This window comes from Cebidichthys violaceus, unplaced genomic scaffold, assembly GCF_023349555.1.
Source record: "Cebidichthys violaceus isolate CVI_PGR_0920_01 unplaced genomic scaffold, fCebVio1.0.p SCAF_13, whole genome shotgun sequence".
NCBI lineage: Eukaryota > Metazoa > Chordata > Actinopteri > Perciformes > Stichaeidae > Cebidichthys > Cebidichthys violaceus.
In genome coordinates this window covers 5,639,031-5,661,134 of record NW_027176296.1, presented here as the reverse complement: position 1 = coordinate 5,661,134, position 22,104 = coordinate 5,639,031, and the positions used below count along the sequence as shown (strand labels likewise).

At 40.8% G+C, this 22,104-nt stretch overlaps 1 protein-coding gene across 4 annotated transcripts in view; it reads right to left on the bottom strand.

Moving 5' to 3' along the window:
* Nucleotides 1-656: 656 nt before the first annotated feature.
* camsap2a (calmodulin regulated spectrin-associated protein family, member 2a) overlaps nucleotides 657-22,104 on the bottom strand; it is a 43,473-nt gene continuing 22,025 nt past the window's right edge. Inside the window, exons 5-18 of one of the 4 annotated variants that reach the window (XM_068707501.1) lie at nucleotides 20,385-20,417; nucleotides 19,549-19,690; nucleotides 18,507-18,646; nucleotides 11,157-11,253; nucleotides 10,906-11,002; nucleotides 10,652-10,683; nucleotides 10,478-10,547; nucleotides 8,278-10,321; nucleotides 7,171-7,307; nucleotides 6,631-6,851; nucleotides 5,942-6,038; nucleotides 4,190-4,305; nucleotides 3,609-3,727; nucleotides 657-3,169 (exon numbers count right to left, since the gene is read on the bottom strand). In XM_068707501.1, the coding sequence (XP_068563602.1) occupies nucleotides 2,864-3,169; nucleotides 3,609-3,727; nucleotides 4,190-4,305; nucleotides 5,942-6,038; nucleotides 6,631-6,851; nucleotides 7,171-7,307; nucleotides 8,278-10,321; nucleotides 10,478-10,547; nucleotides 10,652-10,683; nucleotides 10,906-11,002; nucleotides 11,157-11,253; nucleotides 18,507-18,646; nucleotides 19,549-19,690; nucleotides 20,385-20,417 (3,651 nt within the window). In that variant the 3' untranslated portion in view covers nucleotides 657-2,863. The remainder of the gene's footprint in view (nucleotides 3,170-3,608; nucleotides 3,728-4,189; nucleotides 4,306-5,941; nucleotides 6,039-6,630; nucleotides 6,852-7,170; nucleotides 7,308-8,277; nucleotides 10,322-10,477; nucleotides 10,548-10,651; nucleotides 10,684-10,905; nucleotides 11,003-11,156; nucleotides 11,254-18,506; nucleotides 18,647-19,548; nucleotides 19,691-20,384; nucleotides 20,418-22,104) is intronic. The other 3 variants (XM_068707502.1, XM_068707503.1, XM_068707504.1) reach the window with 3 other exon arrangements.

The following is a 22,104-nucleotide window of genomic DNA, read 5'->3' as shown; positions in this document are numbered from 1 at the left end:
ACATTACTCCTGTGGTAGAAAGCAGGTTTTCTTCGTGTCAGTATTGAAAAAGGGCCAACATGCAAAACCAAGCCACACAATTAAGTAATAATGCAGGAGTTGATGTTGTATGTTTGAATTAACAGCTCCTAAACAGTTCTGCATTAATACAATTTAGCACAAACAATTGATATACAGTGAACCTGGGACTTTTGGGGCTTTTATGTCCACATTGGGTAACTTTATCTCCCATACCAAACCCAGCTGAGGTGTCCCCCAAAGTCATTTATTCAATTTGCATGTGGGTGATACATAATTATTTATTGTAAGCTTGTAAACAATATTATTACCCTGATTACTCTTAGAAATTGTTTCTCAAAATGAAGTGTTTCTCCAGCTCAAGGAGTATAAGACTGAGCTTAAACAAAAACATTTGATACTGCTGCCTCACACAAACGCTATGATATGTTTCTCCAAAATGTATAAAACTGTAAAAAATAAGATGAATATTTCCAAGTGGTCTTTCCACCTTCTTAATTTCTATCAATCGATCCAAAATGAAACCATACAAATATTATTAGCCCCCCTGATTTTTCTTTCAATTTGCCTGTGGTGATTGACAGATCCTTTTCTCCTTTACAATAGACTTTTATGTTTTTAAAATAATATAACATAAATGCTGAGGCCATGCTTAGTTTTATTAAATGCCAAAAAAAGAAAAAAAAGAAATGACATGTTCAGCAATATGTTGAATGACAGCACAGCGTCTGACAAACAAAACAACATCATCTTAGTGAATATGAGCTCACATGAACACACAATAATATTATTACAGTTAAAATAACCTTTTACCTTGGCCTTAAACAGCCATAAGCAGGTGGACAGAGCTTCTGTGGACAAATCATTCCAATAAGCAAAAGAGAAACACTCCGTCATACTAGATTCAATTTACAAAAACATGCTCTCTTTTGGTCATAAATATCCCCCAGTTGAAAACAATGCACCATGTTAGCAGATTTATTTTTGTTGGAAATCATACCTGCAAATGGTGTTGATTTGACATTCGGTGGCAAAAGGAACATGATACTGACACCATTGAAACTCTGTGGTGAGTTTCTACCCGTATGCAGCAACAAGTATCTTCCTTATTCTGGCTTGCATTATTTTGTGAAAGTCATTCTCCTAAAAATAGAAAACAAAAAAAAAATACCTAACAACTGGCCTGTTTAAGAAATGTTGTATCTGTAAGCAACAGACAAATATGCTGCTCTGCACATAATGCTTAGTTTGGGTCAATGCAGATTTGTTATGTAAGAGCAACAGATGCACAGATGTGTTGAAATGACACCATGGAAACAGTGTGGCCTTTACTGAATCAGAACACTTACTGTGTTGTATGACTGTTTTTTTTAAATAACAGAGCAATTGGTTTTTTTTAACTTATCAGCAATCTAAACTTTGTATTTATTACATTTGGTGTTTGGTGGATGATTTTACCAAAAGTGCCTTAACGTATCATAAGTGCAGACTTTTTTAAGGTAAGTAAACCCAGTGTGAATCTGAAGAATTTAATACTGCCAAGAAAGTACTAGTACAAAAATGTAATGTTAAATCCTGATATTCATATAAAGAGAATACTTCTTATGTTTCTATGTCTTGGAATTGAGTCATAATACTAATACCAGTTGGTGAGCGTCATCATACATTATATTAATTATCAGTGAAGATACTGCACGGTGCAGGCATTGTTCAACAATTAAAATAAAAAAGTACTTTTATTTGTTCACAAATTTGCTGTGAACCAGCAGCAGAGTGATCTATAACACTGGTTCTCAACCTTTTTGGCTGAAGCAACGCCTCCTTGTAAACCCCCAAGTGAAAACAAACCAGGTGGTTAACTTAAGGATGATTTTTATTTTCACTGGTCGTCAATTTTACTTCTAGGAGTACGTCTTGAGGTTGCAACTACTTCTGTGTTTCATGAGGAAAGGGGTTTTTAACAAAACAATCACAAACATGACAGCATATTTGTATATTAGAAATATATTTGTCACACATCATACATTATAGATTAAATCGTCTGCAGGTGTCCCGACCCACAGGTTGAGAACCAGTGATCTACAGTAACGTCCTGCATTCTTTAAAATTAATTTCTCAAAAAGGCTTCTGAAAAAGCTGAAACCGCTTGGCTTTGTTAAGCTGAGCACACATGTACTGTGTGGCTAGTACTAGCTGTATGCAATATGTTTTTTGGCCCTTTGTAGTTTTACATACATTAATATACAAACTGTTTTACCCACAGAGATGAAGAAAAAAAAGCGTTCTCCAATTACAAAAAAAAAAAGCCTCTGTATATGCTGTTTTACAATCACCCCATTGCACTCACACGCTAAAACAAAACATGCATAAGGCCACACATCAACAGCATAATGCTAACAAAAATCAATCTGTACATGAATTAAAAACATTCAGTGCTTCAGTAAAATGTCCTAGCATTCACACTGTCTCTTTTTTGACGTTTGGCACATATGAGACGATAAACAACACTCACACATGCCTTCATTATTTGACTCAAACATGACAATCTCTAAAAACACAGAAGTGGGAAGCATTTACATCATTCTTCAACAGTGGCATACATTCCAGGAGTTCATAATCATTGAGTCCTATTGTGTCCAGTCCACAGCAAGGAGGAAAAACAGGGACAGGAATGCATTTAGAGGAAAAAAACGAACAAACAAACACGAATAGTCAAATATGCATTCATCTAACTGGCATTGCAGGTGCTTGAATCTTCATGGATATGTACAGTGAAGTGCAAATTGAAATGGGTATGTTCCATTTGAGGGGGGGGAATGATGATGTTTGGGGGTGTCAAGTTCCATTAGGACTGGGCAGGCACTACTTTTTTAGGGGTGGCCGGCTTCTTGGTTTGCCAGAGATGGCTGTGGATCGTCACCGCGTCCACGCTGGCCGACATGGTCTTGGCTGGTATCTGACTGAACTGCTTCTTGTCCGAGTTGTACTTGTAGAGGCCGTCGATCATCTTGCGTGTGATGCTCTTGGGGCCGATGCCTGTCAGCTTGTTGATCTCCTCCATCTCGGGGCAGTAAGTGTAGAGAGAGCGGAACTGGCAGCCGGAGTCTCGGAACAAAACCAAGAAGTTGTTGGCCTCTGACTTTTCCATTTCCTGTTAATGTCAGGGGAGAGAGGCTCATTAGATACAGTATGAAGGTCATGAATGCTCAAGGAAGGCAAGGGTTTTGCTGACATTTGACTCATTCTTTGGACTCCCACTAGCATCAATTTAGCTATTTAAAAGTGAGTCAGACTTAAATGCAAAAATGTTTCTGCCCTTCCCTTCTGCAATTATAATACATGCATTTCTACATCACTAATTCTATCAGTACAACAACACAGTCCTATCATATTGATCAACACCATTATTTACAGTAAGTACTTCTGTGAGACATGATGTGCTTTTATTTCATACCAGTAAAAAGCAGACAGGAGAAATGGGAAGAAGGACAATCCACAATTTTAAAGGTTAGTGGCATTCATACAGCCATCGGGACACCCCGACCCCTGCAAGTGTATAGACCGATGCACTAAAAGCCCCCTGCTGTTACCTCCAGGATCTTATTCTTTGGCCCCTCATTAACCTTGCCTGCGAGGCAGCAGTGGGCCAGAGCGTTTTGGATGATGTGCTTGTTAGATTTGGCACTGGGCTCCTTGTAGAGCTTTGGTCCTGAATGAGAACAGAGGAGAGAACATCAGCCACGGCAACTACTCCAGTTATGTCAAAGAAAAGACTTCCCTCCCTATTTTTACTCTTTCGTTTGATAAATCATATATGAAGATTGCTACTGGTAACATATCCACGTGTTATTGGATGCACCGACAAAATAATTTGATCTAAGAATGCAGCATTTAGATAAAAAAAAGAAGAAAAAAGCTCAGACAGCTGATATGTTTGATTTACATTTCACATCTACTAAAAGATGAATACACTTTGTGCATTAATACAAAGATTACACAATATTCAGAAATTCATAACTATGTTTAGGATGTCATTCCATAACATTAGTTCATTCAAATGCCTTAAAATTATATTTATTCCCCAAACTATTTATGCTAAACTGTCCTCAGCTAGTTTTAACATTTGCATTGACAACCATTGCTAAAGAAGATATGTCCGAAGTTGTCCTACCAGTATACTCCGTGTTAGATGTAACAGAGGAGGTTGTGGAGCCATTTTCCCAATCCTTCTCTCCATTCCTGCTGCTAGATCGACTCGGGGACAGAAATCCATCTGCAGAATCTGGTCTAGAACCCCCCCACAAACACACACAAACACACATAGTGTTAGGTTTCCTTTCTGCATGGCTGCTGCTTCTGAAAACTCAGCAAAGTATACTGTAGACAGGGCAGGAAACTACTGCATAATTCCCCCACCCCGTCTACATCATGTATAGATTCATCCTTTACTGTAGAGGAAACTGCGTGTACTATACCAGCACAAAGTTTGAGTTTGGGCTTGGTTTTGGTGTCTGCTGTACAGTAACCAGTAAAGAAGCAAAGCTTGCAAGCACAGGCAGTGAGCGTAGTGATATGAAGCAGTCTGGTGCATTCAAGGTCAATAAAATAGGTCAATTAATTATAGTGCAGCACTAGGCATTTACTTGTATACTTTATGTAACTGCATTATGGGTCCCCTATATACGTGAACAAGTGAATCCAAGTGAATACAGCTTATTCGACTGGGGTCATAATGCATGAAGTCAAACTTCGCTCGAATGTAAACGGCCCACATTAACAAGTCATTTTAGCTTTAATTTCTCAAAAGGCCTGATCATCTTATCTTCCAATGAGATATAAAAGTCTAAATCTTCACATTTTTCAAAAGCAAATGATATTTTGAATTGTACAAGCAGTGACTTGAGTGACTTGATAAAATGGATGTCTTATGCAGGGCGTGTTCTACAGAACTGGTCTGAGACGTAATGACTCAAAACTAAACAATTTACTTTGATGTTTTATCAGGTGTGAATAAGGCACAGCAGGGAGGCAAGTGGAAAAGGACAAGTGATTGTTTAGTGGTGGAGACAAGCGCAGTGAAGTTAATCATAAGGAAATATGTTGCTCTTCCTTTAAGATTTTGATCAATCCCTAAAAATCTCAGCGTGGAGGACTGTGCTCAGGGCAGCGTGAAGAGCCTTAAGGTTTAACTGCTGAGCAGAAACTAACCTTCTCCTTCTCAGTTTAGGAGATCTCAGAAAGAAGAAGAGACCACCAGAGGCTAAACTAGCACTTCTGACGATTGTGAAACAGCAGGAAAGAAAGTATCACAAAAGAAGGAAGTTAGAAGAATACAGGAGAAATGTTAGAGCTAAGAACTGGAGTTAGTCTGGAGAACTTGGCTTAAAAATTCACACCAAAGTAAACATTTCTAAGAATTTTTCAGGTCTCAGATCAAATATTAAAAGAATAATATGCCATAAAATGTCATACAATTTAATTAAAAAGTCATAGAAAATAATAGTATAGTATGCCAAAAAATCACTCTATATATTATGCATGGATTTGATGCTCATTTACAGAGGCTTAGTAACTGTAATTCTTAAAACAAATGAACCAGGTTAAAATTATGAATTATTACCAATATTATTATTATTGCAGGGTACCATGTCTGTGTTTTATGTATTTTGTTTGTTTTAGGATTCCAAGGTTTTCAGATTTTGTGACTACTATCTTTGATTATACATCACACAACTAACTGGCATGAATGCACATTTTCACGCTTTGCATGTTTAACACATTCCACTTCTATATTCCTGAGTGAATCAGAGTTATGCATCCAAACGTGTGAAATCTTAAGTTCAAATCAAAGGGCTACACCAAAACACCACCTTTTTTTATAAAACGTCACATGTTACACCGGCAGCTATAGAAAGCATCTCACCTTGGTGATCTCTTCTCAGAGTGAACACTGTCGCTGTCTCCCAGGTTGAGGGAAGCCAGGGACAAGCTGGAGACTGAAAAGACACGTTGGCGTGAACCTGGATGTGAGACCAGATGTGACACAGCACGACACCATGAATAACAACAACAACAACAACAACAACAACAACACCAGGCTGTCCACTGTGTTTTGTGCCAACCCTGTTACAGAGCAATGCAGCCTCAGTGTTATGAATAAAATGAACTCTAACATCCAGTTATACACACAACAATCACATGGACACACCCTATTATACATGCATACATATATATTAACACACTATAAAATGTCTAGTATAATTGACATATAAAAACACACAAACACACACCAGCATTACATTGCTCCTTCAGTGTATCATCATATTCAAGCTCAATATTGAGGTTCTGCCGTATTATTTTGGGCTTGGTAGACATTAGATGTTATACAAAACATTGCCAATAATAATAAAAATATCAAAATTAACCAAATTAAAAGCTTAAATTGATTTTTTAAAATTGTATTATGTAAAACAAAAATGTATTATGTAAGAGATATGTAATAAATGTGATTAAGACATTGTCAAGTGGCACAAAGCAAAGCGGCAGCACTACACCCATTGGACAGATGGGATGACCATGACCTCACTGAGCGGGGGTCTTCTCCATGGTTACCTGTAGCAGCTCTGACAGGGGTTTTGGGGGAGTCCATGCTGTCGCGATGGATGGACTTGGGACGCCCCCGCCTCTGCTTGGTCCCGACTGGTCGTGGTTTAATGACGGTATCCATGTCCGCCATCAGTTTCAGCTGCTTCCTCCTGAGATATTCCTGCTTGATGAACTCCCTCCTGGCCTTGTCTTCCTCCTTCCTGATGCGCTCCTCCTCTGCTTTCATTCTGAACAGCCAGTCAGGAAGTCAGTGCAGACAAATACTGTTAGAGTTTTTTATTCAATAATGGCTATTATACGATGAAAAAATGAATAAATCAAGTATCAAAGAAGTATCAAAGAACACAAAAACATTCAGCACTGCAGTCAGACTTTCTGGACAGTAGTGGAGTGATCTAATATACATGTTTCAAGATTAAAAACAACAAAAAGGAAAGAAAAAAAAAGAAAGAAAATAGAAAAGATGGAAAAGACAAAAAAATCATGCGCATACCAAATATACCCGTGTGTTCTGAAAATGTGAATGGATTTATTTCCTGAACATACCGAGCTTCCTCCTTCTTCTGCTCCAACTCGGCCTCCTGCTGCATCTTCCTCTGCTGGCTCTCTTTCTCCCTCCTCATCCTTTTCTCTAACAGTGCAGCCCTCTTCTGAGCCATGTTCTCCTCTGGCTTTCCATCCGCCTGAGTCAATTAGGAAACAAAGTCAGTCACCTTCAACTGTTTGAGGTACAGTGTGTTCTTTGCAGGGTGAAAATCGGGCAACCTTTAGTTAATATTATACATTACTGTTTTGTAATTGCTGCTCGTTATGCAAAGCTGACCTGATATCGTTGTGACAGATTATTGTGTGATATTACCTAAATCATTTCACAGTTATTGTGAAAGGTCAACTCTCCTTTGTGTAATTCAATGTGACAGTAAAAAGGCTGGCAGAGGAACCACAGTAGAGGTATTACATTTGTATCCATATTCTTCGTATTATGGGACTCTTTTGATTCCAACATTGGCACAAGGCTGTTAATTTCAGTACAAGTTGGTTTCATCTAAAAGTTGTATTTCATGTGAACATCCTTTGCTCATACCCTCAGCATCCTCTATCACATCCACCATCTATTCAACTCTTCTCCAGCCCCACATTTCCACAGCTGTGCGTGAATTATTCACAACAGCCCCAGTTTTATGACCTACATTGAAGCCCAGACTGCAGCTAGCAAGCTATCCTACAGGCCATAAATGGGAAGATGGCACTTTTCTCAGCTCACTTGTTTCCTGAACCTTTCATCATCTCGTGTTAAGAACGAGACTGTTGCCTGATAAAAGAAACATGGCTGCCTCAGGATCAAATGCAACTGCCTTTTTTCCCCAGAAAAGCGACACTATATTTTAAGGCATGCAGTGGCACTGCATGCTTGCAAGCTGGTTGTTGTTGATGTTATGGTTTCTATAATCTATATTGGTCGTTCTTTGTTCTTATTTGTTGACCCTTTAGTTCCAGTGCAGAGTCCAAACGTTGGGGACATATAAAGTACATATCACCTTATCTAAAGAAGCATTGACTAGTACATTTTCATTCAACTCTCTTGAATGTGCAAATAGAGAAGGTGCTTCAAAACATAGACATTGGTGACAGTTCTTTGAATTACCAGCCTACCTTGAAGAAGAAACCACGAGAAATCTTATGTTCGTGATCCGGGCCTTCCACATCATCCTGCTGCATGTCCAAACCATCATCCAGAGTCAGATCCTCCAGTGGCCTCACCACTGAAAGAGGAACCTCAATCAAGCTACTCTTGACTTGGCCTGAGGCTTCGGGTCTGGGAGGAATCTCTGTCGGTGTCACCGTAAAGGTCTCTACAACAGGGTGGGCCAGAACCTCAGGAAATGATGACTCTATAGGTTTCAGATCTGTAACTGACTTCTGAACTGAATCTGGTTCTGTGTTTTCTATTTTGTTCTGCAGACTGGAGGAGCTGGGCGGTAGGTTGGAGACACATATACTGGCATTCTCCCTCTCTGGGGAAAGGAGGGACTCTATGTCCTTGTTTTTATCTCCATCTGAGGTTACCGTCTCTGGATTGGCGGTTTCTGGTTTCTCCCCCATGTAAACGAAAGAACTAGCCAAGGGCTGGCAGGGAGAAAATCGCCGTAGCCTGGGGATGCTGTCGACAGATTGTGGGGCAGTTAGGACTCGATTGTACGGGGCCAGCTTCAGCTCGTTGGGTCGAACGGTGCGAGGATTGCGTGAGTGGAAGGAGGCAGATTTGCGTTTGATGCTGGTTGGAGAACGGTGGGTGGAATGAGGGGAGTCGGCAGGAGAAGATGGTCCTGAGGATCTAGTAACAGCTCGACTCTGTTTTTGTGGTGATGGGTTCGTGTGTGGAGGAGGGATTACCCACGCCTGCTGATGTTGTTGCTCCCTCATGGCCATGATAACTTCCTGCTGCTGAGCCAGTCGCTGCATCTCAGTCTGAAGGAAGGCTAGTGAATGGTTGAGTTTCTCAATAGAACGTGTATACTCAGTGAGATCTACCTCTGTTAGCTGAGCAGGGCTTTGACCCCCTTCCTCTCCTGCACCAGGGGACTTTGTCCAACAGGAGGCTGTGCTACTTTGCTCTGCCCCATCAGGTGTGTCTGCCTTGCTCCTCCCGAAGCTGAAGGTGGGACTTGTTTTCCCTCCTTCCTCTCCACTGGCAGCCCCGTCTCCTTTCCTCTTTACCACATTGAGGAACACAGAGTGACCCATCTTTTGCCGATGCCTTGTAAAAGCAGCCTCCACTTTCTTCTTCTGGGCTTCGATGGCTTTACGTTTCTCCTCCAGCCTCATCCTCAGCTCTACCATCTCCGTAGCCATGACCTGAGCAGGGTCATTGGCTGGAAGTTGCATGGGTGTGGGCGATGCTTGAGCAGTGAGGGGAGGTGTGGTTTGTTGATGGATGGGGCTGTGCTCAGGGGTCGGGGCCCAGGAGACAGATAACGGGAGGCCAAACTCAGAGCCCTCAGGAGTGGTCTTGAGGGAGCTGCTGCTGCACCTACCCGAGTCTGGCAATGATGGAGTAGGCTTCCTCTTCTTCTGTTCAGCAAAGCTTGTCATCTTAAATCCGGAGGGGGATTTGCTCTGACTGCTTGGGCAGGGGCTTGGCGTGTCTATATCCAGGTCCATGTTCACAGAGCAGTCTTTCAGAGAGGAATCCTCATCCAGCATGTCTTCTGTTCGGATGTGGATGCCAGTGTCCACCTCTGCGGTGTCTGTGGTGCTCAGAGGCCCTTTGGAGTCCGACTCTGACACTGGCTCCAGCACACCAACACTAGCCCTGTGGTCCTGAGTGTGCAGAAAGAAACTGTTGTTGATCCCCTCCGCTGGGAGCCTATTTGGGCTTTGGATAATCTGAAGGGCTTCCTCAATGGAGGGAGTTGTTGCCTTGACACTTCCATGTCCGTTGGGGTAGGCTCGCCTGCAAGGCTCCTCACCTGCTAGGCTGTCTGGGCAGCCCTCCTCCTCAATGCCGACATTCTGACCGTTCACTGGCTGGAAGGACAGGTTACGCTTCATTCCATGGGGCAGGTGGTGGACCTTGAAACCAGAACCATCATCAGTGCTGATGGACCGGACCATGCCACGTGTAGAGGAAAGACCGGCAGAACCAGAGTCCTCTTTGTCAAAGGGGATGTCAAAAGACACTCCATAAGGCCCAGACCTTAACAGAAAAATAAAAAAGTAATTAATGTTGTTAATTGTCTGGTTTGGCAACATCACAATATGCTTTTCTCAATACCCATGGGGATAATAATTTATCTTGGGGATTGGATCACATAAAGGAGCAGCACACAAACAGGACAGTAATATTACTAACCTCTTTTCTTTGGGCCAGGTGCCGAGGTTGCCATCGACAAAGGACATTGAGGTTGACCTCTTAATCTCTCCTGGATGACACAAATTAGCAAAGTAAGAATCAAAACTGAAGTTGTATTCTACAAGTATTCATACCTAAAAAAAACCCTATAAATAAATAAATAATAAAGATTACCTGAGTTTCGAGGCTGGGGACGGAGGGGCAAACTAGAGAAAAAAGATAAAATGACAAATGTGTTACTGTAAAATCGTAAATGTAATAAATTGTCATCGTCCTTTTTAGCTTTAATTTGTCCGGATAAAGATTTCACAGTACAAGTCAATCTTATTTGGCTTAATGATATTCACATCTGATAGCTGCCCACCAGCCGGCCCAAACTACTAGTCAGAGTTTCACAATGAATACCATCATATTTTGGACTAGCATACCTTGGTCTTTCAGGACTTGGGGGTCTTTCCATGAAGCACCTCTTGGTGGCCTTGGAGATGGGGATAGCTGGTATAGTCTTCAACAAGGATGAGGGCTCTGAGGTGACACAACAGAGACAACTGACCAAACTGTGCTCGGTCCTCTTCGACCACCATTACCTCTAGCATTACCACTACCTCTTTCTACACATGACATTACAGTTGCTATTGCTACTATAAAAGTTTTTGTGTCGTCAGAATTTAACACTTACCTGTGCCTTCGTCGTTCAGCATTCTGGGTTTCACAAAAGACGGCTTGACTGCCTCAAACCACCCAAACAGCTCTGCCATGAACACTAAGTAGTTATTCTGGGAAAATATTCAAACAAGACTAAGATTAAAATCATGAGATTGGGTAATAATATAATCACTCAATACACTTTCTGTTACAGTGAACAAATTCAATACACCAACTACACCAAACCACCACCAAAAACAATTGCATTGCACCTATTTCTCCAGCAGATGTCTCTGTTAACCCTGATAGAGAACCTGAGTTGATGAGTATTAATATCTCTCAGTCTGCATAAAAACAATTGACCAATCTTGCTCTATTTCAGAGAATCCTCTTAAAGTTATATAGTTCAACCTACAGTGGAGTATGTTACATGGGATCTATTTTCATCAACCTTTTCAGCAAGGGATTTTCCAAAAATCTGTGACATGTATGTAAAATAAAGAAATGGATTTCCTGACGTATTAGGAGTCAGACTTCTCCAACTGTAAGAGTTTATGCAAGCTAAGGTAATGTAACCAACATCATGGCTTCTCACATGCTAGATAAGCTAATCTTCCACTTAGCTAATAATGTCAACAGTACCTGTGGCAGTGGAGAGGAGTGATTAAGGCATTAACCTAATTTTGTAAAACAGAGGTCAGCTATTTTTTTCTGTTCTCAATCACCAGCATGCAATCCTGCAGCCGACCTGAATTGGGTCGGGGAAGAAATGTCGGAGGGATTTTTGACACTGCTGAGTCTGGTCATGACCATGTCTGAATCAGGTCAACATGCAGCGGGAGGTCAGACTGCTTGAGGACACTGCGCTGCAAAAATGGCGATCTTACAAAGTAATTTCCCTCTGTATAACATTTGCCCTTACCCCATGGTTACCCTATGACCGATCATTACACTAGAGGTGCACTGTATAACAGAGGTAAAATATGTAGCCTTTAACTGACAATACTCAAAAACACCACATGGGTCACACTGATTCTTTTGTCTGCTCATTGTCGGTGTAGAAAATCCATTCTCATTCACTGCATTTTTAATAAGTCAAGACTTATGATTGAAATAAAAACAATTTAAACAAAAGTCATTGTCTTGAAACAAAGCAAAGAATAAGTCAAATTTCCTAAAGTAAATTAAAAAAGTTATTTTGCATTGTAAACTGAATCCGGTTCAGGATTTTTTTTTACCACAGTCACATCTTTCAAGAATCAATATTTAATCAATTATCGTGCCAAACTGGGCGTTTATGGCTGGGAACATGCCGGCACTCACAAATGCACATGTGCACACAATATGCAAAACGAGTGCAGTGAAGCGGGGGCGACCTTGAGGAATCCTGCCCCCCCGCCCTCAGTCCACGGACAAAGACAGTGCTGCATGGCTCAGCTCTAAAGGTATCTGATTTACCTCATCAGCAACATTTCACACACACACACACACACACACACACACACACACATCATTCATGCACCCCCCCAAGCCCCTCAAGTACAGCCCCAAAGCACACCAGGAGGGGCAGAGGCAATTAACACCAGTAGCAGTGGTCTCCCTTGGGTGTTACTGCAGCATTTTAGCAGTTTCTTTGGACTCTTTTTTTGTTTGATCACATGCAAGAAATTAGACCTGCAAACGGGTGAAAAGATGTGTAGATGTGACAAAATCTAGTTGTGAGAAGCTCTAGCACACATGGTTACCAAAGCAATTAAAGTAAAGCAGAAAAATATTGAATTTACGTGCAAATTAAACGTTTGCTTACTACAGAACGTTTTTTCATCAATCAGTCATCCATCGTCTTTTTCTATGTATATCACTTTTGTCATTTTTTATAACTAACTTAGGTTAAATAACACTTCAGCATCAAATTACTAACAAAAAGATAGTTGAATGCCAAAGATGCAGGTTACCTTTAGGTGTGTTCGGCATGTAAGAGCCTTCCTCAAGATGAACAGAAGAAGACAGAGCCAGAAAAATAAACAAAAAGAAGAAGCAGGAGAGACAAAGATCTCCTATCGTCCGCCCCGATTTGTAGCAAAAGCCCTCCCTGACTTCTCCTTTCCCATCTGCCCGTCTGACTACTACTGACACACCAGGTGTGTGTGTGTGTGTGTGTTATCGCTTTTTACCACCAGTCAGCAGTCACACCCACTCACAATGAAACCCAAACAACCAGCCATCGCTCCACCACTACACCTATCTCCTCACTGACTGGCTGTACTACCCTTGCCAAAGTCTGCAGTGCTGCCAAATCTGTCTTGTCTGGAGATTTGAGTGTCAGAGTGTTTCACTCTCAGGATGAAAACAGGAGCCTCATTGGTGATTACGAGAAGAGAGCTCGGGGTTGGAAGGGGGGGTGGAGTTGGAGGGTGCTAATCCACTGTATATGGATGGGCACAAACAGACCAGCCTGCATGTGCTACACATGCAAACACAAACGGTGTATTGCAATACCAATGCATAGGGTTTGCGAGCATAAAAAAATAATAAAATGCACATAAACAGCCAACAAATGACATCATCCAACTCAGCAAGACACCGGGCTTAGACACACACTGAGCTTTCTCTGTGCATAAATGTCATCAATCATTGGTCCAGAGGGTTGATTAAAGGATCAAGGTCCTGCAGCCAGACACTCGTTCCCTTGATTTATCAGGCTGCCCTCAGTTGACCGCAGAGAAACCTTTCTAAAAGAAGACGAAAAAAATCTAAAGAACAATGATCTTTCATGCTAAAATTTGTGTGGCCAAACACAGACATCGCATCAAGTTAAAAACGTCAGAGGATATTATGACACTGAAAACACCATTACTTGAATGTCAAGTTTATCCTAGTGCAACACTCACTGCAAATCACTCTGTCAACTAATGACTCAGCGGCAATAATACGGTATCTATAAATCAAACACACAACCAAGCATAACGTCTATTTTTTAATTAGTTTGTAATACAGTTTTAGCTGATACCTCACAGTGGAACAAATACAGTATACTTCATTGCTGATATCTAATAGTCAGACTGTAGATGATCCACATACTTAAAGCCACATTGAAGAGGCAGCTTATGAATTAGAGTAAGTGTGTTAATTGCCTTCCTCGGGGCAACCTCAGCACGTCTGCTGCTACAAACCTCCCGGTAAAGAATGGTAGCGAAAGCCCAAAGCTGGAGAATTTCATTTCTCCCTTTTGGATCCACAGATGGTAATTTAGATGTGCTGTGAATTAATTAAATGAAGAGCAAATAATAAATGGGAGTGGGTTGGCGTGATTTACTAGCCTGGTGTCCATTAGGAAAGGACGTCCTGAGTAATGTGTGTATGGCTTTGGGGGTTGGGCACTGAAGGCTAGTTTGTCGTCTCTTTTAGATACATACTGACTATAATGTGGACGGATCCCGTTTTTACCAAAGATACAAAACACTGTGTTTTATGTAAACTTTCGCCTCAGGTCTTGTGGTACCTTGAGAGAGAAAGGAACAAACCCTTAGCTCACATGGAATGCGACACAGGGATGCCACATAACTGTAATTTTTGTATTTATAGGAGACGTGCATTACGATGTGTTATCTTAGTGTATTGTGATGGGAAGTGTGAATGTGTATTTCTGTATTGTCACCATGTACACTGAGTTAATGCCATGAAGAATAGCTGTTGTGATGCAAAAGCTAATGGGGGTCAAACACAGACTGGTGTGTGTGTGTGTGTTTGTGTGTGTGTGAAGACAAATGCTCAGGCTGTGAGACTTCATGCTTAATTCTAAATATCTGCACAGATCTGATTTCTGTGGACGTCTGATAATATCTATTAAAGTGTCAACCCACACCAGCTACACTAATGAATAATGAATCAATAATAAAAAGAATAGTTAGTTGCTGCCCTAATCAACACATACAATGGTAGATTTTGGTTGTTGGTGCACACTCTCAGCTGTGTGTGATATTTGTCATGGTGTGTGTGTGTGTGTGTGTGTGTGTGTGTGTGTGTAGCTGCTTCAGTGATGGACATGTCTAAACACATCCTCAAGCTCCCAAAAGATGCGGTACCTCTTTCTCTATTTCCCCCTTTAGCCTCTTCCGTCTCACCATTTCAAAAAGGTGTAAGTGTTATCGCTCTTCCTCATCTCCTCTCTCCTGTTTCCATCTTCTTCCACATCAACACCTCTCTCACTTCCCCTCCCCACTAATGTCTCGGCTCGATCTCTATAATAAGATCTCCATAATAAGATCTCCATTAGTGTGACGGGCCACCAAGTACAGCTACTGACTGCCTGGAAACTGGGTCAAGGTTACTGAGGCTACATCCACATTACTCCGTTTTCGTTTGGAAACGGAGTTTTCAAACGAAAACGATCTCCGCTCACACAGCGTTTCAGCCATCGTTTCCGAAGTGATCTCCATCCATATTACACGCCCGGAAACGAATATCACGTGACTCTTCACGTTCACTGGGCATGCGCTGATGTAAACAGGAAGTAGATTGTCGTATTTTGTAACTAAGCAACCAGAGTAATAGAGTAGTCTTTAATGATCGTAAGTATGTGTTTGATACTTAAGATCTTCTCTCAAATCTTCCTCTATAAACTCAAACAGATACAGTTCGTGGGAAGTTTAATAAGTTTTATTTTTCAGACTTAACGTTAGTTACAGCGCTGCGGGTCTCTCTCTCTCTCTCTCTCTCTCTCTCTCTCTCTCTCTCTCTCTCTCGCCGCTCACCGATCGCTACAATAACAGCTGTTTCCTCCGCAGACATGCAGACTTTAACTGGACAACAGCTGCTAGTAAAGACAACAAGGTCAGCAATGCCTGTAATCAGTTGTCAGTTAACCTGGTAGTCGATCGCGGGTGTTACGTCATCATTTCCAAACTTATGCGTTTCCGTCCGTCCACACGAATACGCTACCCGGAGTTTCCAAAGTTATCCGGCTTCGGGATCGTATCTAAACTCCTCCGTTTACGGTGCTCGAAAACGCCGGCGTAGTGTGGACGCTCAGTGTAACCGTAGCAAAACATATGCGTTTCCAAACAAAAACGGAGTAATGTGGATGTACTCTGAATCTAACCGGTTCTGGATAAGGTTCTGGCTGCACTGCTGCTCTCAGAGAATAGCGCTGCCCTGCTGGGATTTTTCTTTATCCTTCATGAAATCAGTGTCAGCAGAATACTGCTACAGGCTGGTTCACACGACTCAATTATTTCTTTTTTGATGCCGTGTGTTTTGTCAACGTGTGTGAGCTTTGAGCTGGTGGGGGTACAGCCATGTTATCATCTCACTAGAGCTTTAGCTTTGATTTACAAATACACAATATACATATTACTATAATATTAGTACAAATATCAACATTGTTGCTGCTGTTACTGAACTCTACTTTTATGTCTCTGCTCGAATACTCCAGGACTGTTTTATGACAGAATGAAGTGAAATTATTCTACTTTTTTCTTTTTTTAGCTTCAAATGCACAAACAAAAACAAATCCAAATTAAAAAAGGGTGATTCCATTTCTATTACAAAAGTCTTTTATCAGTGTCTAGAAAGCCCATGTAATCAATTCAACCCATGCGACTGATATGTTGAATCAAGTGTTGTAGCGATAACTGTAGTGTAAACAGCTTGTTTTTAAAGTTAATGTGCCTCGATAGCTGATGTCGAGTCAGTTTAGACACTCTACTGATGTTTGTCCTTTCAGTGGCCTGTGTTCAGTCTGTGCTGAGGACAACAGCTCTCCATGAGAGGACATGCTGAGGCACAGTCAAAGCCATCCAGACACATCAGCTTTTTTCTACTGATTCTGCAGCTCTCACTGAGATGGACACATCGGGGACAAACACAAACACACAGCACGGAGGGAAAGTTACACCAAACCACCAGACCAATTGTGACTTTCTCGTGGCAGAGTGGTAAGAGTCGCTGTTTTGAGACGTTGTGGTTATTTTCTGCTGACAAAAATACATCTACGAACACAACTAGAACGAGATTTTTTGAGCGAACATGGATCTTTTACACACACATACAGTATCTCTCTCTCTCTCTCTCTCTCTCTCTCTCTCTCTCTCTCTCTCTCTCTCTCTCTCTCTATATATATATATATATAGAGAGAGCGAGAGATAGACCCATATATATTCGTCATGAACATCCACACAATGCATTTATGTAGCATGTGTTTCTCCAACTTAAGACCTTGTTTCCCATAAATACTACATCACTGGTTTTGAGCAAGGAGGACAAGAATAAGAACAACCAATAGTGACCCTGATCAAGTAAAACAACATGAAGCTAAAAACTACATGAAAGCTAGAACAAAGCCTGTGTATTACTTGTAAGAACGACACTCATTCCCTGAGTCAGTGAGAAACACACAGAGAAAGAAAGTAGAAAATCCCAGAAAGTCAGAATGAAGAGAGACAGAAAGAAAGAAAAAAAGAATGACAGGGCAATAATGTTTTGAAAAGGAAATTAGGAAAGGAAGTGAATGAAAGAAAAAGGAAAAGGACATTTTAAAAAGGATGAAAAAACACTTGCAGACATGCTGGGAGAGCAGTGCAGATCTCCAGGATTGTGGTTGGTGAAAACAGATAGTTTGGATTGAATGTTTTTTCCACAGCATGACTCACCACACTGGCCTACAGAGTCGCTCATTATGGTTTTATAATCAGATTTGTCGAAAAACCCATGAATGAATGAACACATATGTGATTTGTATCGGTTCACGGAAACAATCGCCAACTTGATTTCACCTTGACACTTTGATTCATATTTTATTTTGTAAATATGCCAACTGGCATAACTCAAAGGGTTAAACAATATTAGCCATTTTAGGTGAGGTCATATTTTTTTAGATGGTGGTTTTTATACTAACTCCAACTGGCATTTCTTCTTCCTGCTGGCACACACACATTTGGCATATTCTAATAGCTCAGTTTCAACAAGTCTGCAGCTGAGCAGTTTAAATTCTGGGAGATAGATCTCCAAGGCTGTTACGACAATTACACACTGACTGTAATGCAATTTCAGAGTAGAGAATTGGTTTGCAGAGAGAAGCTTTGGACGCCAACCAAACAGGATCAGTATCACAATACAAGCATACAAGCATGGAAGTTCTTTCCAGTCATTGTTTTGACTGGAAAGAACTTAAAGTCTTTAAAATGATCATTGAGCTCAATTTACATGACAGCTTTAAAATAAAGAAACTAAATAATAATTACAGCCTGCACAACTTAGAAGTTAAACAGGTTCTAAGCAATGGTTTGATACAGAAGTGATTGAAACTATTTCAATTTCAAATATCTCGTTTTGGAAATTAACCTCCAAAACCTTTGTGTTGAGTGCAGCCAGTTTTGAGGCATACCTTGATGTTGGAGGAGGCGTACAGCATGTCCTCCAGGCTGAAATGGCAGCAGCTGTTCAGGTGGTCTTTGCAGAAGTCCTGTATGAGCTGCAGGTTGTACAGCCGATCAGCCAGCGTCATGTTCTCCTTTAGACAGACATCTGGGAAGGCAGAGGGAGCCATCAGGTGTCAGTGTGACGTCAGTATGGATTTGATGGTTAAAGGGGTTCTGGTTAGAACACACACCTTCGTGGTTTTCAATGTGCTTTAAGATCAGAGATTAGTGCAATGTTGAGGAACTTTAAGTAAGGAACTGCTGAGGTGAAGCACAATGGTTTGTGACTGACCAATCATGACATCATGCCTCTGCGTGTCATCAATCTGTAGGCGGAGCTGTGTGTTAATACAGCGTCTTGTGAGTGATCTTTTGTCCCTGATGAATACGTACGTATGTGTGTGTGTGTGTGTGTTGGGCCTACTGTCAACACACTTCATTAGCAAAGTGATGTGATTATGTTGCATCTTTTGTTCATCACTGATCTTTGATCTAATGAATAAATCATTCGGGGCAGGGGTCAAAATGGCACAAATCAAATGTTTATTTTGTCTTCCATGCTAAAAATGAAAACAAACAATGTATAAAAAATAGAGGATCTCCCTAAGCTCAACTATTTGCTTTGGGTTTGAAAATTGTGTTTTTTTAGCATGTAGTTGAAATGTGTTCTGAAAGCAGATGTTTAGCATTTTTGGTTTCAATGGGCAGAAACAGTATAGAAGCCAGAAACTTTAAAAAAATGGAAATATTCTACAATTTCATTTTTATTTGTTCTGGTCTCTTAAAATTCTGCAGATAAATTGACTTTGTGCTATGTTGCAGGACATCCTGTGTTGTGCCCAACACACACACACACACACACACACACACACACACACACACACACACACACACACACACACACACACACACACACACACACACACACACACACACACACACACACACACACACACACACACACACACACACACCTACTTCAGCCCACACCAACTGTAAGCTCCTTACCCTCCAATGACAGCAGCTGAGGGCAGTAGAAGTGTAGCAGGGCGCTCAGGGCTGAGCCGTCCCTGCTGTCTTTCAGCAGGTTGTCCACTGGGGGGATCCAGGGAACCAGCTGGGTCGACGCCTGCTCCTTCCTGTAGCGAGCCTGCGTTACATAAAACACACACCTATAAATTAAACCGCACTGTGCAGCATTAACCTGCCTACATCTACAGTACCTATTGGGCCTACAATTGTTTCTCTTTCCATCATTAATTACAGCTGTTAAATTAGTCATGTATAGTAGTTTAACCACCATAACAGCTGCATCTTTATTGTCTCTTTAAACACTTTAGAACACATTTTGAGGCTTCATTAGATTTACTCATGAATGAAGGTAATTGAATTCTTGCGGTGCCTTACAGTGAGAGTTGTAAAATGTTGAGAGGGAACAAAATCCACTATGGTAAACATTTGTTCTGCTCAAAAAAGATGTTGTGATCTTCTTCAGCAATTCCCCAAGGGTTTCTAGTTCCACTGACTAGAGACAGTTGACTAGAACTGATTCATAATGTAAATCACACTCCACTGCTTTATCCTAACGGCAAATAATTAAATGTGTAATATTTTCAGAATTTCTTTAAAAATTTGTACTGTACAGTAAATCACATGGATACAGAATTAAGGGAACACTTGATAATCAAAATAGGGGAAGAAAGAGAAAAGCTGTGTTCGAGTCACAGGTTGATGTGCATATATGTGACAAAATGATGGCAATCAAGACAGAGAGACGTATGAGGGAGCATTATGGACACATAGAGATGAAAGAGCGTAGCACAGACACAGATTAGTTGACTTACGGGCACAAGCTTCATGTACCACTTGGTTGGAGACTGCAGCAGCAAAGCAAAAGAAAGAGACAACAACAAAGAAATACCTGTTAGTGAGATTAGTTGGTAATGCGATTAGTAATACAAGAAAAGACATGGCAGCAGTGAGATCAAAAGGAAGAGAACCTGTGTGTTACTGACAGTGCACGAATAGCAGCCCACACACCCTAAATAACCCTGAAGTTGTGTTAAGTGCAATGAGGTGTTAAGTTAAAGGTGTGTATTTTAGGCGTTTGCTGCTTATACAGCTACAGAATAAGAGTTTAGTTACGACCAGATCAAATAAAGGTTACTTCATAGTCACGATTTCTCAAATAAAATGGCACTGCAACTGAAAGGTGAATAACAGAAGAAACATTTCAAAACCACTATGAAACAGAAGCGTGACAAGAAATTGGATCATTAGACCTGCATGTAATCTGTAATGCATGTAGGACTTTGTCCATCAATAGGTATGCAACCTTATACTGAGTTAAAGATACACTCCCTGATTTCTTAGTGTTCAAAGTGTCCCTAAATCCACATAAATTCACTGCAGACTGATGAATTGTGCAAGTTTAAATTGCTGAGATAAAGCTTAGAATTGAGAAACACCTGTATGACACCAACAAAATCAGGAAATGTATCTTATTGTCGCTGAAGATGGGAGCATCAGCTCAACATCCAGAGTAGCTCAAATAAACCGAATAACAATCCCACTGCATAAATGTACCCAAGCTGTCTGCTATCCACTGACAATGTAAGCTGATTCCAAGAAGAGGAGAGGCTTGGCTCGGTTAATAGCTAATTCCCACACTACCTAGAAGCATCAAAGAACCAAATGTGAGCGCCACTCAAAACTGGCTGGCAAGTGCTCAACTTCAAACGGTGAGCCATGACTTGTGAGAAAAATATGGCCGCTTTGTACTGAAAACACCAAAATAAATAATAAAATGAAAAAAGGAGGAACAGATCAGTTGTAGCTTTCTTGGATTAACGGCACAGCTCTCTGAATGGTAATTTAAGTCAATAGTAGGAGTCTGATGCCATCAGAGGAACACGCGTGATGTAATCTAATCAATTTATTAGTTAATCAGGTTTATCTGTCTGCCAGTGAATGGACTGCCTCTGAAACTGATACCGGAGCATGAATGTGACTCTCTTGATGTGAATGCTTGGCTTGCTTGTAATAAAAATGAAAAGAGTATTGTCGTATCAGATTACAGTGGACTGCAGAAATGATCCATGATCCACAACACTCTCAGTACAACATAGGGAAAGGGAGATACAAGAAATACTGCAGGGTATATTGAGTATGATTTAATATATTGTTCTAAGTGAGCATGTCTCATTATTGAGCCACATATGTTAGAAAATCATAATTACATACATGTTTTTATCTTCTCCTTCCATACTGTACATCATGTTTGTATTCCACATCTTATGGCTTGTAGACCACTTTCAATGCATTAGGTATCTTGTTTTTACCTGTCAAAGCCACTACATCAAATATATGAATGGATGTAAATACAGGACTAATATTCAAACAAAAAAGGTTTACTCAAACGAAAACATAAATGATATACAGCTCAACAAATACCTATAAAACTGCTTGTTGCAACCCTGATGATTTTCTAACTGCCTACTGTTTGTTTTTTAATTAAGACGAATCTTTCAGCACTTTTATTTATCATCCAGAGACAGTAGCAAT